The following is a 22845-nucleotide window of genomic DNA, read 5'->3' as shown; positions in this document are numbered from 1 at the left end:
CCCGGGTAGGTGGGGCCAGCGCCGGGCGGCCGGGCGGGGGCGCGGACGCGGATGAATGGAGCGGGAGGCGGCTGCGAGCGGCCGCCAGAGCGCGGAGCGCGGCGCGGCGGCCGGACCTCGGGACGGTGAGCGCTCCGGCGGGCGCGGGCGCGGGGCTCGGGGCGCCTTCGTGGGGCGCCGCCCGGGCGCGCCGGCCCCGGCCTGCTGACGTCAGGAGCGCGGCAGGTGCCCGCTGACGCCGGGCTGGGGCCAGCGGGCTCGAGGTGGCGCCGGCGCGGGCGGGGCGGGACGCAGGGCACGGGCGGTGCGCCCGGCGGCCCGGCCGCCTCTGGGAAATCCGAGGCAAATGCACCCCGGTCGCCGCCGGCAGCCCGGGCGGGAAGCCTTGGGGGGGGGGGGGGGGAGGGCGACGGGCAGGGGAGGGCAGGGCGGGAGCGGCCGGGCTGGTGGCCGGGCAGGTGGCTGGGCGCGCTCGCAGGCGCAGGCCCCGCGGGTCAGCTCAGGGACGGGCGCGCCTCCCCGGGGTGCAGAGTGGCGGCGGGCCGGGTCCGGGAGGAAATCGCCAGGCGCAGAAGTTTCTCGCGGGCGGCCGGGCTTTGTTCGCGCGCCGGCTGCGCTAAAGACACCCCGCGGCGGGGGCGCGGGCGGAGCGCTGGGCTTTGGGGCGGGCACGCGGGGCTGGTCCCCAGCCCGGGCGTCGCCGGCCGGCCCCTCTCCCGCCCCACCACGCCAGGCGCGGGTACCCCGGCGCGAGGCGGGGGGCGCGGCGGGGAGCGCCCGGGCGCCCGGGTGCCAGCAGAGGGCGGGGTGGGGGGACGGAAACGAGGGTGCGGACCCGCCTGAGGCGCCGCGGGGCACCCTTGGCCCCGGACCTGGAGACCCGAGGCAGGACGAGCCGGCCGGCCGTGCGGACCCGAGCGGGGCTCCGCGGGGTCAGCGCCACGAGGGTAGAGACCGGCCGCGTGCGTGCGCTCCCTCGTGGGCGGCGGACTGGGTGGAGGGGCCTGTTCCTCTCCGCAGCCGCGGGGGAGCGCAGTAGTTTTCCACCTGAAGGAACCAGCTTCTCAGTCGCCGCTTCCCGCTGTGCTGTTTGGAACCTGGGTTCCTGCCGTCAGACCAGACCCTGGCTCTGGGGAGCGGGGCTGGGACCCCGCGACCCGGGAAGATCTCATTCCCTGTGTGGCACGGGAGGTGGCCTTCAGAGGAGGGAAAGTGTCTGGTTTGAGCCGCTGTGTGTTCGAATATGACCATATCAGTAATGCTCACGGGGGAGAAGCTGTTTGCTGAGCAGTGGAACGTGCCAGGCCCGGTGCTAAGTGCTTTGAGCGTTATCTCATTTAAGCCCCACAACAACCCTGTGGAGTGGGCTACTACCACTCCCATTTCACAGATGAATAAACCAAGGCACTGAGGAGTTAGGTGACTCGAGCACGGTCACACCGCTAGCATGTGATGGAGAGGTTTTCATCCAGACTTGGGTGCCTCCGGAGCTCTCACAGCTCTCATGCTGGTGGGGAGAAGGCAACCCGGGTGACCCGGCCTGACGCAGAGCAGTGTCCCAAAAGGTGGGCCTGTGGCTAAGGGGACTGGAGCATCTGGCAGGGATGGCCAATGCCCACGGATGCAGGGAGAGGAGGGAAGGGCCCCTCTGGCTGGACCCCCGTACTCCGGGCTGCCCTGCCTCAGTACTGCCTTCCTGCTGGACGGGCCTGGTGGACACTGCCTGGAAAGTTTTTATGGGGCTGCTTACCTCCTGGGTGGCTGTGACCTAGTCCGCCCTGGGTGTGGCCCCTCAGGCAGGTGCCTGGGCAGGTCCCGACCGAGTCCCTCCCGACACCATGGTGAGGTGGCCGGGGCCTGGAGGCGGGGCTTGATGGTGGCCGAGTGAATGGAAGTCTCGGGGCTGATGTTTTCTGTCTGCTGAACACCTGTTCTGAGGGATTTGGCTCAGAGAGTCTGGCTCTCCCCAGTCTGCAGTGGACCCTCGCCTTGACAAACCGCTGCTGCAGTCCGGGCTCTGGGTCCACGTCTGGCTTCTAAACGATGTAGAAGTCTCCGCGAGCGGTGATCCATTTCCTGGGCCGGCACTGCTGAGCCGGTGTCAGTGCTGAAGCTCGCTGGGGTGGTTTTGGTCTGGGAGGCCTCCCCGGGTTTCCGGCGGGTAGCAGAGCGGCGCCCGGTGCTCGCGGTCAGGAGGGGGCTCGACAGCCGGCCCGGCGCGAACCCAGAAGACCCGCCCGGCCCCATTTCTGCTTCCTCTGTTGTGGACAGAAACCACGAAAATATTCCCTCCTGAGCCACGTGGCCTCCTGTTCTCAGGCATGGCAAAGAGCCCATTGTCTGCTTTTGGAAGGGGATAGACAATAATCCTCAGAAACCCAGCTGCTTTTGTTCTGGAACATTGAGCTGCTTGTCTGGCCTGGGCCTGGTCGTGGTGAGCCCACTTCAGGGCAGGCCCGGGGCTCCACCACGGCAGGTAATCGACAGGCCCACCAGGCCCCTGCCCGTGGGTGGGAAGGAGGCACCAGCTCAGGTCTCTGGGGACCAGAGCTCGTGTGTGTCCGTGGAGCCCGGGGCCTGCTAGCAGGGGAGGAAACCGGCCTTCTGGGCCCCGGGTCGTATCCCCTCCTCGGCTGGTCATGGGGACTCTTCCTGCTGTAGGCCCTCAGCCTGCTGTTCTCAGATACCCCTCATTTCCCCTTTGTGGCCACGGTGCACCCCCTCCCACCAGCATTACACAGAATTAGCCTCTTGAACCACATTTGTTGGGGCTGGTGGACATTTTGCACAACATCATGCCTTTTGCAGACGGCGTTCACAGCGTGGCCAGGTGTGGCCCACAGAGGACCAGGCACAGGGCGGGGCTTGCTCGCCAGGGCCTGGCCACTCCGCTTATGGCCGCCCGGAGAGTCATAGGCTCCTGGGCTGGGGAACTTCGAACACGTCCTCTCCTCCCACGGGGGTCCCCTTTCCTCATTGGCTTTTTATCCAGGAAGCCTTGGGGGTAGCCGAGGGTGGTGCCCATTGGGCTGGTGTAGAGTCCGTGCATTTGGTCCTGGCGGTCTGCCTCTCAGCAGGTGCTCTCAGCCTGGTACTTGGAGCCCCAGGCCTCAGAGGCCACCCGGACACGGCCGAGCCCAACCTGTGCCCCACCCAGCACCTCCAAACCCTATGAGGGCCCTTCTGTCAGTCTCCGTTTCTCACGAGCCCCAAGTGGTGCCCAGACCCACCTGAGAAGAGGCTCACTCCCTCCTCCCCGTGAGGCCACGCTTATGTTTAAGTGGAGAAACTGAGGCACAGAGAGTGCAGAGAAATCCACCACTGCTCAAGGTGGGAACGCTTGCGTGGCTGCAACACATCCTATCTTCATCCCTCCAGGGATCAAACGTGGGGAACTGGAAAGACCAGTAAACTTGGACTCCCCTCTCTCTGGCTCATCCGGCCCTCCCCACACTCCTGCCCGCTGGTGGGGACAAGGTGGGTGTAGGGACGTCCGTGCAGGACAGCCCCAAGGGACAGGTCCTTGGCTCTCTCCCAGCCTTCGTTGTTGACCTCCATGCAAAGTGGCCGGCTTCCTGCTCACCCTGGTATGCAAATTGGGATGACCAGCCCAGATCTGTCTGCCACCCGCAGTCTGCCCTCTGAATAGCTTTGGCCTCGTTTTCAACAAGTGAAAGTCCCCTCCTCTCCCTCAGTCAGAGGATAAGACACCAAGATGGATGTAGGAGACCAGAAAAGAGAGCTGCCTGAAGACCTCCACAAGTCAAGGGGTGAGGGCCCAGGGTCATAGGGACAAGGCCCAGGGCCCTAGGGGCAAGGGCCCAGGGTCACAGGGGCAAGGGCCACAGGGGCAAGGGTCCAGGGTCATAGGGACAAGCCTCAGGGCCCTAGGGGCAAGGACCCAGGGTCCCGGGGGCAAGGGTCCAGGGTCATGGGGACAAGGCCCAGGGCCCTAGGGGTGAGGGTCTGGGGTCACAGGGGCGAGGGTCCAGGGTCATGGGGACAAGGCCCAGGGCCCTAGGGGTGAGGGTCTGGGGTCACAGGGGCGAGGGTCCAGGGTCATGGGGGCGAAGGCCCAAGCTCATAGGGAAAAGGCCCAGGGCCCTAGGGGCAAGGGTCCAGGGTCGTGGGGACAAGGGCCCAGGGCCACAGGGCAGGGTCCAGGGTCACAGGGGCAAGGGACCAGGGTCATACAGACAAGCCCCAGGGCCCTAGGGGCAAGGACCCAGGGTCACAGGGGCAAGGGCCCAGGGCCACAGGGCAAGGGTCCAGGGTCACAGGGGCAAGGGCCACAGGGGCAAGGGTCATAGGGACAAGCCCCAGGGCCCTAGGGGCAAGGACCCAGGGTCACAGGGGCAAGGGCCCAGGGTCCCGGGGGCAAGGGTCCAGGGTCATGGGGACAAGGCCCAGGGCCCTAGGGGCGAGGGTCTAGGGTCACAGGGCAAGGGTCCAGGGTCACAGGGCAAGGACCCAGGATGCAGGGGGTTAGGAGGGAGAAGGGGAGGGGACCCACGTGCAGGAGCTCAGGCAGAGGCCACCATGTGGTGTGGCCCATGTCACAGTGGCGTGGGCTGTGGCTGTCAACCTCAGAGCCATCGGTGCAGAGAAGGGGACCTACCGGCTGGAGCGCAGAGAGGAAGCAGAAGTGACACCAGCGTGTGTGTGTCCCCGGCTGCCACGTCCCCGGCGAACGGGGTTCAGGATGGAGCCTGGGAGCGCCCCGGCCCCTAACAGGAAAGGCCCCCCCGGGGCGCTGGCTGGGCCAGAGCCAGACTGAGCCGGCAGGCGAGGACCAGTAGCGCCGGGGGCGACCTGCGTCCTTCCCGCCCACCGGGTTTGCGGGCAGCCTCCGCGCGGGGCGTGGGTGAGCGACAAGGCCTGAGCCGGCAGAGGGGCTTGTGGGTACTAGGGCTGCTGCAGCCCTGGGTTGAGACCAGGACCCCGAGCCTCCCACACAGGGGCCCCCGGTGCTCACGCTGCGGCCGCTGGGGCCGGCGGGGCGGGGAGGAGACGCACCTGGAGTTCTTGGAGCCGAGTGGCTCGGACTCGGAGAGCTGTGGCTGTTGGCTGGGCCGGTGGAAGACATCTGCCTTGTCCTCCTGAGCGAACTCACCCCCCCCCCCGACACACACACACACACACACACACACACACACACACGTGTGTGCGTGCGCAGCCACGCCCTTGCCCCTCCCACCGGAGCCCCAGGTGCAGAGCCTCTGGCTGGAGGCTCCGGGGACCCCGTGGTCCTCGCCGCTAATCCCGGGCACCTAATCCCACAGGGCGCGTCTCCTATGGGAGCAGGCGGAGGGCCTCTGGCAGTAGGGGGAGGCTCCCAGGGACCCGGCACAGGCCTGGAGGACGGGGTAAGGCCCCGGACGGTGGCTCCCTGTGAAGGAGCTGCCTCCTCCCTGCGCAGCTGGAGGACGGGGATGCTTTGTCCCTCCTCTCGGGTCTTGGGAAGCCCTCCCAGCGTCCTGCGGAGCATCTGGAGGCCCCAGATGCGCCTCCACAGGGCTGAAGGCAGCAGAGCAGCAGGGAGGGACGGCCCAGCGTGTGAGCAGGTGCTGCAGGGGGTGGAGGGCACCAGACGGAGCCCCCCAGTCCGCTCCAGTCGCGGGGGCTCCTTCCTGCTGCCGCCACTGTTTGGGGGTCACGTGGCTGGGGCTCCGTGGAGGCCTTTTCCCTCGTCCTGGGCAACGCGCACGGCTCCGTGGTAAAAGGACCCCCCTCCTGAGACCGGGGATCTCAGAGGTTATGTGTGCGTGGGAGAGGCCTCAGCCGGCACCAGGCCGCAGAATGCTCATGACCTGCGACAGTGGCGGGCGTCCTGCCAGATCCCACTGCCCTGAAGCCCTCCTCCCGGGGCCTCTGCTGGCCGCCTGCCTCCTGCCTCTGCTGGCTCTCGCAGCCTGTGCTGTCGTGATTGGTAGCGGGCAGTTTGCGGCTGGCTCTTAAATGGCTCCCGGGTGTAGGGGGGCTGTGAGCTCCTGGTGGATGGGACAGTGCCCCGGGGGTCCCCAAGCCCCGCTGTCCAGCAGAGCCTCACGTACAGCAGGTGTCGGTGTAGAACCACCCGCCGCGGCGGCCCGAATTCTCCAGAGAAACACAGTCAATAGGAGATATTTATATATAAAGAGATTTATTATTAGAAACTTGGGCTGCACAACTGTGGAGGTTGGCAATTCTCTAAATGTGCAGTCGGCAAGCTGGAGACCCGGGACACATAAAGGTGCGCTTCTGGCCTGAGGGCCGGCAGGGTGGGCTCGAGACCTGAGAAGAACAACGTGCTAGTTCGAGTCTAAAGTCAGGAAAAAGCCAATTCCCAGTTCAAAGGTAGCCAGGCAGAGAAATTCAGAGAAGGGTGAGCCCTGCCGCCCTATCCCGCCATTCGACTGGCTGGACGAGGCCCACACACCTGCATTGGGTCCACCAGTTCAGACGCTAACCTCTCCCAGAGACACCCCTGTCCACACACCTCGTGGCCCACCAGGTTGACAGGTGGAATCCACCATCATGCTGCCCTTGGCTCTGAGGCCGCGGCCGTGGCTCTGGGCCGGACTCTGAGCGGTGGTCTGGGTGGAGGAGGGGGAGGAGTCATCAGGAGTGAGATGCCCTGGGGTCCTTTTGGGTGGGGGTACCTGCGGGCTGTGCCTGGAGCCCCCGGGGGGTGAGGGCGGCCTCGCGGCCCGTCCCTCCCGCTGTGGGGTCTGTCTGCCCCTCGGCTCCCCGCGGCCGGCCTCCTGCGTCCACACGCTCCCTCCTCCGCTGTCCGGCTACCTTGCCCGGCCCCTCTGCACCAGCGCCAGTGAGCACCTTGGCACCGGCTGGACCCGGCTCAGCAATGCAGTGAGGCCCGATCGGCAGGTGGGAAGCCGACACACGTTCTGTACAAACAGTTCCCAGCGGACAGAAACTAGGCACCTGTCACATGCTCACAGGGCCTCGGGAGCAAGGCTTCTCCGAGCGCAGCCGTGATGTCCGGCCCTCGCCTCCACGCCCGCACCACCGGGCTCGGCCAGTGCAGCCGACTGCTGTCATGCAGGACCCCGTTCTCTAGCAGGCCTCCGCGGTGACGTGTCGGGCCTCGGGCACGCACAGCAAGCTTCGGCATGGCCGTCTGTGCATCCACCCCCAGGCTTTGGCACACGACAGTGTCCAGGCAGGGCCGTGTGAGATCCTGGCACGAACTCGGAAACGTCCTTTGGAAGCCCCACGATGCTCAGACCGTCCTTGTGGCTGTGAGATTCCAGGTGTCGTGGAGCCTAGACTCGCTCAGGACCCCGCCGCCTGCCTGCCGGTGGAGGGACGGTTCCAGGCAGCACCCGCTCCTCGCTCACGCCGCAGTGCCGGGAGCACCGGGGCCACCGGGAGGGCCGGCCTCCTCATTCCCCATCCAGAGCGTCCGTCCGGAAGGGTGAGAGCCGGACAGACAAAGAACTCCAGCCTCCAGGAGGCACAGGAAACCTGGGGCGGAGCTGCAGGCGTAAGGTTGCAAAGGCTTTTCCACAGCGCGCTGACCTGGCCGCGGACAGCAAGGAGAGGCGGCCGTGCCCGCCGCAGTCAGCCTCCTGGCGGAACCCCCCCCCCCCGGAGGAGGCGCCAGGGCCGGCGGCCCTGAACGCTGCTGATAATTCTTGCCGTGTGCGGGTGGCAGCCACAAGTGGGTCGCCGGCCAGCACCCCGACTGGCGGTTCAATTTGCTAATTTAAATAATGGGACGCATAGGATTTGGCCTGAGCCTTACACACTCACGTCCGAGGTCCGTCCACAGTGTTGGTGCAGGTGGGACTTTCCCACTGACTTGGGGCTGCTCGTGGGCGCTCGCTTGTGGCTTTTGATTTCAGATCTTCTTGTGCCCGGCCCCAGTCACAACAGCTGGCTGTCCCGCCGCCCCCTGAGCCCTGCTGTGGGCCTGATCTTTCCGGGTCACCTGCCCTGCGTCTCTCCTGCAGGGGCGGGGCGTGTGAGGCGAGCCCAGAGCTGGGGCAGCAGGCGTCTGCCCGCGGCTGGTGTCTCCGCCACTTACTGGAAACGCCGACCCGCGAATAATTCCCGAGGCCCCATCCCGGCCTGTCATCCACGCAGGCTGCCGGTGGCCTCCCTGAGCTCCCCGTGGCCCCTGCTGGCCTTCACCTGGTTGAGGTTCCTCTGCTTCCGGGCCTGCCCCAGACGATGTGTGCATTGTGCGTGCAAAGTGCAGATGGCTCTGTGTGCACGCGTGGACCCGCACGCACGTGTGTGTTGGTGCATCTAGAGGAAACCACGCCACGGCGACAGCACAGGCTGGCCTCTGGGCCGTGGCATTTGGGGGAACGTCCAGCCTTCGTGGTATCTCTCCGTGTGTCTGTTTCGGCGGCCCGCCCGTGCCGGGGCTCGCACAGGCTGCTCTCTTCTGCGAGGCTCTGCCGTGGTCCCGGCGCCTGTGCTGCGTGGGCTGGAGGTGGCCCCGCGGCCATCAGCTGCAGCACCCGCTCCGCCTGTCCTGCAGGGTCCCCAGGAGCTGCCCCCTCCCCGCTCTGCTCACCGCAGAGCCGGGCCTACAAGGCTGGGAGGCGCTACAAGTGACTAGCAAGGCGCCTGAACACTCGCAGCCGCCGCGGGACGACAGCGCTGTCCCCGCACGGCCTCGGGGCTCGGCGTGGACGGCCTGGCGGCGCCCCCTTCACGGGGAGCAGCCAGCCCCGTGCGCGAACGCCACCATCAGTCGGGGTTCTTTCAGCACGGTGTTGGCGAGGACGGCCGTGTCGCACGCACGCGGCTCCCGGGTGTCTGTCAAGCTCGGCCGCCCCACCCCCTCAGGCCTGCGGCCTCCTCGATGCCGGGCCACACGCGACAGCTTGTGGCGTCCTCGGCGGCTGCCTTCGCCAAGCTTCCCAAACCGGGGGCTTAAAGCCGCAGGACTTCAGCCTCTCCCGGCTCTGCGGGCCAGAGCCTGAGGTCAGCGGGCCTCGCGCCGTCTGGAGGCTCCAGGAGAGGGTCTTCGTGCCCTGGGGGCCCCTGGCTTCCTGGTGACTGCGTCTCTCCGCTCTTGGCTCCCGTTGTCACGTGACTTCTCTGTGTCTTCTCTTCTAAGGACCCTTGTCACTGGATTGGGGCCCATCCCAAACCAGATGACCTCATCTCAAACCATTAACCACGTCTGCAAAGACTTTTTCCAAATAAGGTCGCACTCAGTGTCTGGGTGGACACTGGCTGTTTTGGGGAGACCCCCGTTCGCCCAGCGCAGGGCCCGACGAGGCAGCGCCCCGTAACCGGGTCCCTGACGGAGTCTCAGCCGGCGAAAGTGGACGGGAGGCAGCTCTGGACACCCTCGTCTCTGCGCCTGGTGGGGGGGGAGGCGTGGGTGGGAGTGAACCCCTGTGGCCTGATGCTCTGGGTCTGAGGACACGTCGGGGTCCTGAGTCACCAGCCACGGGGCCCCAGCCCTGGGGGAGGCCAGCAGGCGGCTCCGGGCCTCCGAGCACAACCCCGTGATGTTTCCCGTGCCTCCTACTGCGTGAGGCTCCCCAGGATGGCTGGGCTTCAGAAACACTCTGCATACAAAGTGGCCCGGCCCCAAAGGTGAAGGGCGTGGCGGTGTCCTGGGGCTGCCGGACGGCAGACCGGCAGACCGCAGACCGGACGCTGACACAGCAGGTGTTGAGGGTCTTAGTTCTGGGAGCAGGATGCCTGGGACGGAGGTGCGGCCGCGAGGGAGCACCTGCCCGGGGGACAGTGTTCTGTGCGCACGTGGTGTTCGCTGTGCGTGTGCCCGAGTCCAAACGCCAGTCACAGTGAACTGGGGCCCGCACTGACCCCCGAATCTGACCTCAGTCACCTCTTCGAAGGCCCTGGCCCAAACACGCCCCCGTTCGGAGGGGCCGGCGGTCGGGGCTCCAGCACGCCTTCCTTGGGGAGGACACCGTCAGCCCCGAGAAGCAGAGACTGTGTGGGGTTTGCCAGAAGCAGCTGGGCTACGGGGAGGGTCCGGCGTCTTCTCCCGCAGGGAGCGCGAGCGGGCCGACGGTTTAGTTCTGGCGGGAGCGCCGGCCGAGCCGGGTGGACGCCCAGAAGCCACCGTGTACCCGGCAGGATGTGCTGCCCTTTCTAACAGTGGGCGGGGTGGGGGTGTGGGGGCCGGGAGGGAACGGGGCTGGGCTGGGGCCTCGGCGGAGAGGAGTGTCTGCCTTTCTCCTAACCCGTCCGCGTGGCCGCACACGTGCTTTGCGGCGACATCCCAAGAAACGTGCCGTGGGCAGCGAGCACAGCGGCCGCAGAACAAGCCAGGCCAGCTGTGGCGCCCTTTTTCCCTCCCGCGTGGCCCGCGCCCTCCAAGTGCTGGGCTGCAATGATGTCCCCTTCGTGCTGAGGGCACGGAAAGCGAGCGGGGTGTGAGTCTCCTGCGGAAGTGAGGCAGGACGGTCAGTGTGGAGACCGCGTCCACACGGGGCGGCCCTCCCAGCGGCAAAGCGCACGGCTCACGCCGGCCGGGCACAGGCCGGCGGGGGGGATGGTGTGGGCCACCCGGCTGGGTCCCGCTGTGCCTCAGCCCCGCTCCCCGACTGTGGCTTGCTCACGTGTGTGGGTCTGGGAGGTCCGGCCCCGGATTCAGAAGGGGGCTGGCCAGGGAAGGTCAAACCCCATCAGACTGGGTAGCGGACAGCAGAGCCATCGGCTGCCCCGAGGGACCGGGCACGGGGTGGGGGGTGGGGAGGGGGACACGCTCCCGGCGATATCCGTGCTCCGAGGGCAGATGTAAGCTTTCTGACCCGGAAACTCTTCTCACAGGACGAACCGGCCCCCGGAATACCGTTCGGCGGCTTCCGTGGCCGCCCCCGGGACCCCCCCCCGGGCGGAGATGCCTCAGCGCTCGACGGGGGACAAGCCCCCGACGTCCGTGCCACAGCTGATCCTCCCGAGCCCGCCCTCGGCCGTGGACGGCGGGAGCGGCCACAGCCCCCCCAGCAGGCGGGCGTCCCTCGGCTCGCCCCCCAGCCACGACGCCCTGGGCTCCTGCAGCCAGCCGCTGTGCCAGCCGCCGGCCGGGAAGCGTGACCCCCGGGCGGCCCCCGAGACGCGCCACGTGGCTGCGGGGCCGCAGAGCACGGTGTGTGGCTGGCGGGCCTTCGCGCCCGAGTGCCTGCGGGCCTTCAACACGCCCAGGGCCTTCCTGCTCTTCCTGTGTGCGGCCGCCTTCCTGCAGGGCATGACCGTGAACGGCTTCATCAACACGGTCATCACCTCCATCGAGCGCCGCTACGACCTGCGCAGCTACCAGAGCGGCCTCATCGCCAGCTCCTACGACGTGGCCGCCTGCCTGTGCCTCACCTTCGTCAGCTACTTTGGGGGCACCGGCCACAAGCCGCGCTGGCTGGGCCGGGGCGTGCTGGTCATGGGCGCCGGCTCGCTGGTGTTCGCGCTGCCCCACTTCGCCGCGGGCGCCTACGAGGCGGAGGGCGCCGAGGGCCTGGGCGCGTGCCGGGCCAACCGCAGCCTGGCCTGCGGGGACCGCGCCTCCGGCCTGTCCGCCTACCGCCTGGTCTTCATGCTGGGCCAGTTCCTGCACGGTGCGGGCGCCACGCCGCTCTACACGCTGGGCGTCACCTACCTGGACGAGAACGTCAAGTCCAGCCACTCGCCCGTCTACATCGGTGAGTGGGGTCGCGGGCGAGGCAGCGGGCGAGCGCAGGGGCTGGCGGTAGTCCTGGCCGACCTCAACCTGGCCCCCAGCACGTCTTGGGGGTCCGGGGGGCGCGTACAGAGTAAGTGGGCCCGGGGCTGGCTCGTGCCCCGGGTCAGCCAGGCGCTGCCCTGCTGCCCCCGGGACTGGGCTCAAGCCTCACGCTCCCGCTGAGACACCCTCGTTTGTGGGGGGGGGGGGGCGTCAGATTTTGGGGTTTTCAACCTCGTGGCACCGCGTCCCCGCGTCCCTCCTGCCAGGCCAGGCTTTCCCAGGGAGAGGTGCTCGGGGACGCGCGCGAGGGACCGGCCGGCGCTCCAAGGCCTGCCCTGACCCTGTCAGCTGGCTGCAGCCTGCTCGTTCCCACCTCGGACTCTGTCCCCCTAGTCACCTAGCGGTGCCGACCCAGGGACGTTGGGGTCTCCTTAGTCCAGCGACGCCCTGGTGGGCCTGTGACGCTGTGTGGAGACAGCCGTGGCCTGGAACACGGGCTCTGGGGGTCTTTGCTCTTCCAGGAGAAAGGGTCCAAATAACGTCTGCGGTCGGCTCGGCCAGGAAAGCTGTAAAATTTTTTTAAATGTTTACTTATTTGAGAGAGAGAGAGAGAGAGAGAGAGAGAGAGCGCGCAAGCAGGGGAGGGACAGAGAGAGAAAGAGGGACAGAGAATCCCAAGCAGGCTCCATGCCATCAGCGGAGAGCCAGACGCAGAGCTCGAACTCACGAGTCATGAGATCGTGACCTGAGCCAAACTCAGATGCCCACCCGACTGAGCCCCCAGGCGCCCCCAGAAAAATCTTAAAAGCAGCCAGATTTCAGACTCCGTGAAGGCCTCCCCGACGTAAACCCTGGCCCAAAGGGTCCGTGTGACGGGGGCAGATAGGTGCGGACACACGGAGTGGGGGGCTCCTCGCAGGTGGGCTTCTGAGTGTCGGTGGCTCGCGAGCCCTGGGGCAGTGGACGTGGCCGGCCTCAACCTCTCTGCTTCTCCCCAGCCATCTTCTACACGGCGGCCATCCTCGGCCCCGCCGCTGGCTACCTGATTGGAGGCACCCTGCTCAACATTTACACAGAAGTAGGCCGACAGTGAGTGGCCCCAGCTGAATCTGCCCCACGCGGACGGCACCTCGCCTGGGCGGTGGCTCCCTCAGAGCAGGACACACAGCAGGAAGAAGCTGGGCTGGCCCTGCTCTGGCGGCCCCGGGGCCTGGGGGGTGGTCTCCAGGGTCTTGGGGGGCTGGCCCTGCTCTGGAGGCCCCAGGGTCTGGGGTCTGGGGGGGGGATGGCCCTGGGGTCTGGGGGGGGGCTGGCCCTGCTCTGATGGCCCTGGGGTCTGGGGGGTGGTCCCTAGGGTCTTGGGGGGGGCTGGCCCTGCTCTGGCGGCCCCGGGGTCTGGGGGGGTGGTCCCCAGGGTCTTGGGGGGGCTGGCCCTGCTCTGGCGGCCCCGGGGTCTGGGGGGGTGGTCCCCAGGGTCTTGGGGGGCTGGCCCTGCTCTGGAGGCCCCGGGGTCTGGGGGGGGGGTGGTCCCCAGGGTCTTGGGGGGGGCTGGCCCTGCTCTGGCGGCCCCGGGGTCTGGGGGGATGGTCCCCAGGGTCTTGGGGGGGCTGGCCCTGCTCTGGTTGCCCTGGGGGTCTGGGGGTCCCTGAGTGCAGGCCCTGAGGACAGAGACCTGGAACCAGGCGAGACCAGGTCACCAGTTCTCTGATACCCTTTGCGGAACTGAGAGCAGATTTCGTGCTGCCAATGTGAGCTTCTGTGTGGGGTTTTCCACACCAGGCAGGTCTCTTCTGACACCCATTGGGGATCCTAAATTCAGCTCAGGTCTGACAGACTTCCCAGGGTCAGCACAGACCCCACAGGTGAAGGCTCAGCCTTAGGAGACCACCCCCTACAGACGCCAGCCTCAGGCACTGGGTCCCCACGACTTCTGTCCCGCCTGGCTACAAATCGGGGTTCCACGGCCCCGTCCTTGGGTTTCGTGAGCGGCTAGGACAGCTCCCAGACCTCAGGAATGTGCTTTACGCACCAGATTACCGGTTTATTAAGCAGATTACGACCCAGGAGCTGCCAGATGGAGGAGGTGGAGAGGCCAGGTGTGGGAGGGGGTGCGGGCTTCCGTGATGTGCAGTGCACCACCCCAGCATCCCCGCCCCCCCGGAGCCCTCCGATCCCCTGGGCTAAGGTCTTTCTGGAGCAGCGTGCGGATGCCCGGCGTGGGCGCCCTGAGTGCACGTGGGCAGGACGCTGACCCCAAGTGTCTCCCCCCACAGGACGGAGCTGACCACCGAGAGCCCCCTGTGGGTCGGCGCCTGGTGGGTGGGCTTCCTGGGCGCGGGAGCTGCCGCCTTCCTCATCGCCATCCCCATCCTCGGCTACCCCCGGCAGCTGCCAGGTGGGTGCGTCGCTCCTCTGTCCTCCTGCGGGGGGCACCCCTGGGGAGTCCGGGCCCGTCGCCTTCGGGGCAAGGCCACCGTCCTGCAGGGCCAGCCCGGCCATGTGCAGCTGACCCTCAGGCACCCCCAGGCCTGGGAGGGGGGAGCCTCAGGCAGAGACCTTATTCCCTGCCACTCGCCGACGTCTGTGTCATTCCAGGCTCCCGACACTACGTGGTCATGAGAGCGTCGGAGACATGCCGGCTGAAGGACAGAGGCCACGAGGCGGCCAGCAACCCCGACTTCGGGAAAACCATCAGAGACCTGCCTCTGTAAGGACCTTGTGGGCGGTGGCGGGGGGGGGCGCTCCTGCCCGTGCCCATGTGTCCTGCAGACCCTTGGGGGGCCCACACGTGCCGGACCTTGACCCCAAGCTAGGAGAGTCCGCGTGGCCCCTCCAGGGCCGTGGTGAGCACACAGCTTCTGAATCTCCTTTGTGGCCCCACGGACTCGAGGTCTCAGCCCTGAAATCCGGGCTGGGAGATTCAGAGCTGCACACAGAGCCGGTGAGGGACAGTCCCGACAGAGGGCCCTCACTCTGCTGTGTCCTCTGTCCTCTGACCTTTTCATTAAGGTCACCTGCACGTGCCAGGGTTCCAGGCTCACGCCCTCTCTCTGCCTTGAGGCCTCTGACGACCCAGGAAGGGACGGGACTGTCTCCGGCCCCCTGCCCTCACTGCCCTGCACCAGCCCCCACTCCTCGTGTGCTCCCCTCCCTTGTGTGAGACCTGGTCTTGTTCTGTGGGCTTCATGGACCCCTGGCCTGCTCTGGTCTCAGGGAGACTCGGGGCCCTGGGGGGGCTCCTGGCCACCCACACCCTCTTCACGGGACCAGGCATTGCACAGGGGGCTCTCGAGGGAATGGGGAAGGAGACCCCGGACGGCCTCCAGCCTGATTCCTCGGCCTCGCTGAGTACTCCCGTGCCCCCCGGTAGTCTGGAGCCAGAGCCCAGGAATGGCCATGTCTAACTGGCCTCGTGGGGCCAGGGGATGTTGGTGGCAGGAATGAGGCCTCGTTGCCTACCTTCGCCATGGGAAGGGTGGAGGGGCGTCGGGGCCGAAGGTGGCCTCCGGGGAAGCCCGGGGGCTGTCTGCTGTCCGCGTGGAGAGGAGGCAGGGCCGGCGTGCTAGGGGTGGAAGGTGGACGGGCCTGCCTCGCTTCGGGCTTTGTTCTCCTGCTTCCTGCTTCCTGTGGGGCCACCCAAGAGCTGCCCGCTCAGCAGGGTGCCCCAAGGCAGGTAAGCCGCCAGGGGCCGCACCGGGCAGGGGCGCAGGAGCGTCTGTGTGAAGTCCGGTCGCCCCGTCTCCCAGCAGCCACGGGGAGGCGCTCTGAGCTGGAGCAGGGCCACCAGTGCCCCACACGCAGCGCTAGGGACCCAGCACGTCAGCAGCGCTGGGGACAGAGGGCTGAGAAGAGGTCTGTGTCCAGGCTTAGTTCCCTAGCTAGTTGCCGGTAATAAAATAAATCCTGGAACGTGTGCCCTCTGTTAACATCACGACTAGTTCTCCGAGCAAATTCAACACCAGATTTTTAGCAGAGCCACCTAGAGCCTGGGACGAAGTCTGCACACCCTGGGGAGGGTCGCCTGCCCCCCCCCCAAGCCTAGCCGAGCACCCCGAAGCCTGGGCCGATCTGAACAAGACCCAGGGAAGGGACCAGCCAGACACAGGGCGTCCCTCACACAAGGCAGGACCTGCGAGCCCCAACAGAGGAGGTCCCGGGGAGGGGCCGGTGCCCTGGGCCCCCCCCCCCGAGCCCCCACCCGCCAGCACCCCTCTTCTTCCCTTCATGGACATGGGACCCAAATAATTAACCAAAAAGCATTGTTTTCGGTCTTCTGGCTCGAAAGTCAGTTTTGCATGTGTGTCGCTCTGGGGTGGGTCGGGTGCCACGAGCCGCGTGGAACGTCTTTCCTTCGCCTCCTCCCGGCCTTCTGCTCGCGTGTCCCGGTGCAAAGCCTAGTCACGGCTGCACCGCACGTCCCTGCTTTCCAAGATCCAATTGCCGGCCTGCGGCAGGTGCCCCGAGATGTGAGCAGGGACTCTGGGCTCCCTCCCGGTGTGAGCACGACCAGCAGCGGGGTCTCCGGGGCCGGGGCTCACGAGGACGGGCTTCACGTGTGGCACAGCCCTGAGCTGCAGACCCGGAGAGCGTAAGCCCCGAGGGCCATTTCAGAGCCGGCCCCCACGGCGGGCTGAGGGTAGTCATTTAGTTCCAGGGTTTGCTTTCTCGTAGGTGCGGGAGAGGGAGGCGCTGCCCTGCGGTGACCCGGGGCTCCAGAGAAAACCCTGCCCCCAGCCCACATCACTCCCCGGGGGCCAGGGACAGAAGCGTACCGGTCGGCACCTCGGTGCCCAGGTCCAGACACCTGCCGCCCGGCGGCTCCGGGAATCGGGAAAGCAGGCATTAGAGCCTCAAGTGCGGGCGGATGGCTGCCCCCCGAGGCCGAGCTTCCGAACTTGCGGACACCCCGCGGCTGTAATTTCATTCCCACTCCAAGCGTCGTGCCTCCACTGCCCCGTAAGGACGGTGTGCTGGGTTCTATGCTGCATGTGTGGTCGGCACACCCCGGGCGCCAGCCCTGCTCGGCCCGAATCCCCAACAAGGTGCAGAGCAGTCCGGCCAGAGCCAGCGGCCCTCAGAGAAACGTGCTCACGCGAGGGCAGGCGGTGTGGGGCAGGGCCCGGTGCCCAGCCCGTCGCTCAGGGCAGGGACGCAGGCAGACAGCAGTCAGAGCCCGAGTCGGGCGCTCACAGAGGTCACTCCTTTTCTCGGTGAGACCTGAGGCCGAGAGCGCCCCGCGGTCGTGCAGGGCTCCCCGCCCTGATCCCCAGAGGGAAGCAAGGCCGGCCTCACTAGGGAACGGGCAGGTCAGGTCTGAGGGGCCAGGGCCGAGGTCCTTCCTCAGGATCCCTACGACACCACCCCCAAAGTACACACCAGCCCGGTCCACCCAGAGGCTCCTTGGAGGGCCCCCTGTGCCCCCTTCTCGAGGGCTGGTGGCTGAGAAGGGACCCCAGCCTTCAGTGCCGGTCCCCATCCGTGGGGACCTGGCCAGTCCTGGACTTGGGGACAGCCGCCTCCCCCGGCCCCCGGCTCCTGACTCCCCCCACCGCCAAGTGATTCCACGGTGTTGTGGTTGCTCGGGGTCTCTCCCCACGCCAGAGCTGAACTGTGGCGGAGGCGGTGAGGAGGTTGATTTAGCGGCTTGCTTTCCTGGAGCTGGTTCTCCGCCAGCCTCACACCCCGTCCTGACCGCTCTGGGGGAGACGTGGAGGGCCCCCCACTCCCCAGCCCCCTGCGCTCCCCTCTGGAAGGGCACTTCCTCCCTGCTCTGGCCTGCCCTGACCGTCTGTCTCTTCTCTCTCGTCTCCCCATCCAGCTCCATCTGGCTCCTACTGAAAAACCCCACGTTCATCTTGCTGTGCCTGGCGGGAGCCACCGAGGCCACACTCATCGCAGGCATGTCCACGTTTGGCCCCAAGTTCCTGGAGTCCCAGTTCAGCCTGAGCGCCTCGGAAGCTGCCACCTTGTTCGGTGAGAAAACTCGCTGAATCCTCGGGGTCCTCTGACTTTTCGTGAGTTCTCGGACGAGTGAGGGGTCTCCCGAGTCTCTTTTACAAGCGCTCGCGGCTCCTGTACGCGCGAGGACACGCGGGCGTGTGGTCCTGCAGGGGAGGCCCCCGGAGCGGGTGCTGGGCTGTGCGCAGTGTTGCTTCGTGGGTCCGATGGTCCTTCCCGGGAGGTGGGGAGCACGGACCACAGCGTGCTGACCTCCTGGGGGGTCCGCTCTGGCTGGGAGGGTCCGGGGCGAGCTCATCGCCTGTGACGCCCGCTCACCGCCTCCAGCGTCCCTGGCTTGTTGCAGAAAGGGTTTGGCTAGAGGCACCCAGACCCTCAGGCCCGGTCGCACCCGGGAGCCAGGCGGCCGGCGTCCCAGGATTTCACGGGACCGTGAGGTCAGAGCCCCGGGACCCGCCCGGCCAGAGACATTCTGTGGCCAGAGCCAGGCTGGCCCCCCCAGGAGAACGAGGGCCCTGCTTAGACCCCCTCCTGCTGCTGCCCAGAGGGCACCTGCAGCCTCACAGAGAACACACCAGGCGGGACGCGTTACCAGACAAGGGGTCGATGCCGGGCCGTGCGAGACGTGGCATGGATCCTGGCCGGGGGGGTCAACACCCCGTGTGGAATGTGGGGACTTCTGGGCAGCACATGGGCCAGTGCAGGCCGCCCCCCAGCCCTCGGGGTTCTGTTCCGGCACGGGGCTTGGGCATTCAGTTAGGGACCCCGTCCCCCTATCTAATGCCCCCAGACACCCCTCCTTGCCTGGCCTCTCGGCCCCATCCACAAGCGCCTCCCCTTCCCCAAAGCGGCCCCTCCCTGTGCTCACATTGTCCCAGAACGGCCACCTGCTCTGGGGTCCCCCGGGCTGCAGCCCAGAGCTGGAAGGGGTCCATGTCAGAGCCGGCTTTGGTCCTTGCTGGAGAGGCAGGCCCACCGAGCCCCACACCCGTCCGCACCCCGTCCCTGGGACGGCCTGGGAGCCGCGCGCCAACCAATCCCAGCTTCCCGTGAAATGGCGCGGGCCACGGATTTCTCGAAGGTGGCCCACGGCTGGACTCGCAGAAGCTGTGGTTTTCTGGGGAGCACAGTCCCTGGGCGGCCTCCCGGTCAGGCGGGCAGCGGGCTATTGGCCTCTCCCCCTCCCAGTCCTGCCCCGCCCCTGCGGCCCCGCAGGCCCTCACCGAGCACGTCCCCTCTGCCGCAGGGTACCTGGTGGTGCCGGCCGGGGGTGGCGGCACCTTCCTGGGTGGCTTCTTCGTGAACAAGTTCAAGCTCCGTGGTGCGGGCATCATCAAGCTGTGCCTTTTCTGTGCCCTGACCAGCCTGCTGGCCATCTTCGTGTTCTTCATGCACTGTCCCAACGTGCCCGTGGCGGGTGTGACCGCCAGCTACCACGGCGGGTAAGGACCGAGAGGTGCCCGGGAGAAGGGGAGAGCCCAGCGCACCTGTCGGAGGCACCGGTGGCCCCGGGGGGATGGCGGCGATGGGGTGGGGACTCGGTCACTGTTTGGAGAGGGTCAGGGCTAACGGTCACTGAAAGCCCGGCATCGGCCCTTTGGAAGCCCCGGGCTCCGTCCCAGCCCCAAGCCCGGGGTTCCCGTCTGGAAAACGAGACTCCGCTCACCCGGCCGCTCTCCACGTGTGGACGTGGAAGGTGGCCCAGGGTCGGCTCCCGTGTGTGACCGAGTCACGGGAACGTGAGAGCGACAGCCGGTCAGGCTAATATCTGAAGCAGGCTGCGACGGTGGCCGCTGGGACGGGCGGCCCCTCTCAGGGACTCCTGGTGCCGCTGGCGGGTCAGGACCGCAGACCTCAAAGTGGCCGTGGGAGCACTGTCCCCCGACAGGACCTCCACGGTCCCCCCACGAGGACCGTGCTGCCACGGGAGGGAGGCAGGCGGGTCCCGGGCCAGCTCCCAGGGAGGGTGCTGAGGGAGGCGGGAAGGGTCCGGATGGGCATGGGGTCTTCCATCTGAGTGGAAAGAGAAGGAAGCCCGCGCGTCCGTGACGGCCACCGTGTGCACGCGCCCCTGAGCCGCGCAGGTGCACAGCTGTCACCTGAGGGGCTGGCGCCTCTGGGGGGGGCTTCGTCCCCGGGCGCTCTTAACCACCTGCCCGTCCAACCACCAAGTCGCGGGAAGTGCGCCGCGCACACGGAGAGCAGAGCGGAGCGCGGTTCGCGAGGCGTGAGAACGCCCAGTGGGTCTACGGGCAGGAGGCAGGGAGGGGAGCGCCGGGAACCTCGGGAACCGGCGGAGGCCGTGGCTGGGGGTTGGGGGGCGCGAGGCCCCAGGCTGGGCTCCCCACCCGGCCGGGCCCCACCGCCCCCTCCTCTCCCGCCCGCAGCCTCCTGCCCCAGGGCCGCCTGGAGCTGACCGCCGCCTGCAACGCGGCCTGCGGCTGCCGGCCCGAGCTCTACAGCCCCGTGTGCGGCTCCGACGGCCTCACGTACTTCTCGCCCTGCTACGCGGGCTGCCCGGAGGCGGCCGAACCCGGCCCGGGCGGCCAGAAGGTGAGCGTGGCCGCCGCCCCCCCCCCCCACTCCGTGCCGTCCGCGCCCCGGGAGGGCCCCTGCCCCTTCCTCCGGTAATCCGCGCTGTTTGCGCCCCTCAGGTGTACCGAGACTGTAGCTGTGTCCCTCAGAATTTTTCCTCTGGTTTTGGCCATGCCACTGCAGGGAAATGCACCTCAACTTGTCAGAGAAAGCCCCTCCTTCTGGGTTTCATGTTCGTTGTAATCATATTTACATTCCTCAGCAGCATTCCTGCGCTCACGGCAACGTTACGGTAAGCCCGGGCCCGGGTTTCGCTCAGGCCCAGAACCTTCCCTTGCAGCACGCTGCGGCGGAGCTCTGCAGATCCCGCGGGGTACGTGCCGGGCCCCCCACACACCGCGGCGGGAGCGAGCCAACTGCCTCTGTGAGGCGCTTGCCACCCGGGGAGGTGGCCACTGCAGCCTGGGGCGTGGCCAGGACTTGGCTGCTGGCGTGGGGGGTGTGGCTTGGCAGACGGCCCCGCCTCCCCGGGCGCTGACGCGGCCGTCTCACGTTTCAGGTGTGTCTGTGACCGGCAGAGATCGTTTGCGCTGGGAATCCAGTGGATTGTGGTTAGAACTCTAGGTACTGTGCCCCGTGAGCAAGCCACGTACAGTTGGGTAGCGCGTTCGCTGCACAAGGCACCCGGCCTGTGTCCCCTCACGCGGCGGGTGTGCGTTCGGCAACAGCTAGTACCCGCTTTGGAGAAGGACGCCATCCCCTCGCCGTCCACTAGGGGGACCCATGGTCATTTATTTGCCTTTTCCTCATTAGCACAAAGGCTCCAGGGGAGTCGCGGGTGATTCGGCGCCTCCCCCCCTGGTGCCAAGTCCCCAGAAAGGAGCATTTACGTCCAGTCCGCACCCCCCGCCCCCGCGAACACCAGTGGCTGACTGACGTCACCCTTCTGGGTCTCGTCGCTGCCCAGCCGCCCCCTCTGGCCCCCCCGCGCGGGTTGGGTCCTGAGCGAGCCTCTTTCTGCAGGGGGCATCCCGGGGCCCATCGCCTTCGGCTGGGTGATCGACAAGGCGTGCCTGCTTTGGCAGGACCAGTGTGGCCAGCAGGGCTCCTGCTTCGTGTACCAGAACTCGGCCATGAGCCGCTACATGCTCATCGCGGGGCTGGTGTACAAGGTGAGTGCGGGGGCGCGCTGGAGGGGGGCGGTCCCGGGTCGGCTCCAGAGGCCCGGGGTCTCCTCCTGCTGGCCCAGGGGCCCAGGCTCTCCACCGGGGCCTTCCAGCCGCTCGAACCCGGGGCCCCGGTTCCCAGAAGCGGCCTCCTTCCCAAGTGAGAGCCCGTTGTGGGGCCCCAGCCCCACGAAGCCCCTGCCTGCCGGGGCCTCCCCCCTGCCGCTGGCCCCGGAGTCTGGTCCCCTAGGGCTTTGCAGGGATAAGACCCCGCTCCGTCCTGCGAGGGCAGAGGGCAGACTCTGGCGGGCCTGTCGGCGGTGTCTGGGGGCTGTGGGGGCGGGGCTTATGGACCCCTGAGCAATTCCCGCTTCCTAACCTTGAGGTGCCTGGGGCGCTGGCCCACCCTCCGCCCGACCCTGGGAAGAGAAACTGCCTGCTTTATCACGTGTTTCGTGTCGTGTGGGGAGAAGCACGGTATTTATAGTTTGAATTTTCCCCGATGGGAGGAAGGGACACGGAACCTTCACAATAAAGTGAAATCCTGGAGCCAGCCTGTAGGAGTGTCTCGATTTTCTTCTCTGGGTGGGGGGGGGGGGCTGCTCAGGGGTCCCCCCCTTGCCTCACGTTGGTGTGGAAGCATCTCGGGGATGGTGAATCCTCAGCCCCCTGGGCTTATCTCCACACGGATTAGCATAATAATAGCCACGTGTGAGAAAGGATTTGCGTGACCCCAGCGGAAGGCAAGGGGTCAGTCGGAGGGGGACATGGCTTCCTGGGAGCTGCCCCCGGGTTTTCCTCTGTGCCCCTGTGCCCGGAGCAACAGGCCGGTACCCGGGCCGTCTGTCCAGCCAGACGATGAGCCCTCTGCGTCAGCACAGCGGTTACGGTGGCTTCTCAGGTCAGTGTTAGTTTCAGCAGGAGTAGCAGACGGGTCCCCAACGCACCCCCTCCGATCCCTGCGCCCGAGTGGACACGGGTGCCAGGCTTATCAGGCTGGTGATGCTCCCAGAAAAGCTAAAACCCAGCATCTGCACGTTAAAACACACACGTGTACCGGGGCGCCTGGGGGGCTCAGTCAGTTACGTGTCCAACTCGGGGTCAGGTCATGATCTCGCGGTTCGTGGGTTCGAGCCCTGCATCGGGCTCTGTGCTGACAGCTCGGACCCTGGAGCTGCTTCGGATCCTGGGTCTCCCTCTCTCTCTGCCCTTCCCGCCCCCCAAATAAACAAACTTTTTTTTTAATTACAAAAAACGCTGAAGATCTTTATTCCTCAGTTCTGGGGGCCAGAGGTCCGAAATCCGCACGTCAGTTCCTTCTGGGGGCTCTGACGGAGGGTCTGCTCCAGCCCCGTCTCTGCCCCTGTGTCGCGTGGCCTTCCCCTGGGTGTCTCTGTAAAGCCACTGTCTCCTTGCTCCCACGAGGACACCTGTCACTGCAGGCAGGCCCACCCGACACCCAGGATGATTTCATCTCAACCTTCTGAACTTAATTACACCTGCCAAGACGCCGCTCCCACGATAGGCTCG

General features: G+C 67.1%; 1 protein-coding gene across 1 annotated transcript; it reads left to right on the top strand.

Moving 5' to 3' along the window:
* The first annotated feature begins 111 nt into the window (after window positions 1-111).
* Window positions 112-22409, top strand: SLCO4A1 (solute carrier organic anion transporter family member 4A1). The gene is made up of 12 exons (XM_030309226.1): window positions 112-125; window positions 10771-11633; window positions 12655-12745; window positions 13930-14051; window positions 14252-14363; window positions 17475-17629; window positions 18861-19056; window positions 20002-20167; window positions 20269-20441; window positions 20709-20773; window positions 21173-21321; window positions 21701-22409. Exons 2-12 carry the CDS (start codon window positions 10841-10843, stop codon window positions 21800-21802), a joined length of 2124 nt encoding a protein of 707 aa, XP_030165086.1. The 5' UTR covers window positions 112-125; window positions 10771-10840; the 3' UTR covers window positions 21803-22409.
* The last annotated feature ends 436 nt before the right edge of the window (window positions 22410-22845 follow it).

The sequence above is a fragment of the Lynx canadensis genome, chromosome A3, assembly GCF_007474595.2.
Source record: "Lynx canadensis isolate LIC74 chromosome A3, mLynCan4.pri.v2, whole genome shotgun sequence".
In the NCBI taxonomy this organism is placed as follows: Eukaryota; Metazoa; Chordata; class Mammalia; order Carnivora; family Felidae; genus Lynx; species Lynx canadensis.
Note: the sequence above shows the minus strand (reverse complement) of the source record. Positions and strands in the feature narration are given on the sequence as shown.

What these genes read in the sequence shown, in the direction of transcription:
- SLCO4A1 (XM_030309226.1), top strand. Translation starts at nt 10,841, where the DNA reads ATGCCTCAGCGCTCGACGGGGGACAAGCCCCCGACGTCCGTGCCACAG. An exon ending in ACCATCAGAGACCTGCCTCT is followed by an intron (nt 14,364 to 17,474) that starts GTAAGGACCTTG and finishes CTCCCCATCCAG; the next exon opens with CTCCATCTGGCTCCTACTGA. An exon ending in GGAAGCTGCCACCTTGTTCG is followed by an intron (nt 17,630 to 18,860) that starts GTGAGAAAACTC and finishes CCTCTGCCGCAG; the next exon opens with GGTACCTGGTGGTGCCGGCC.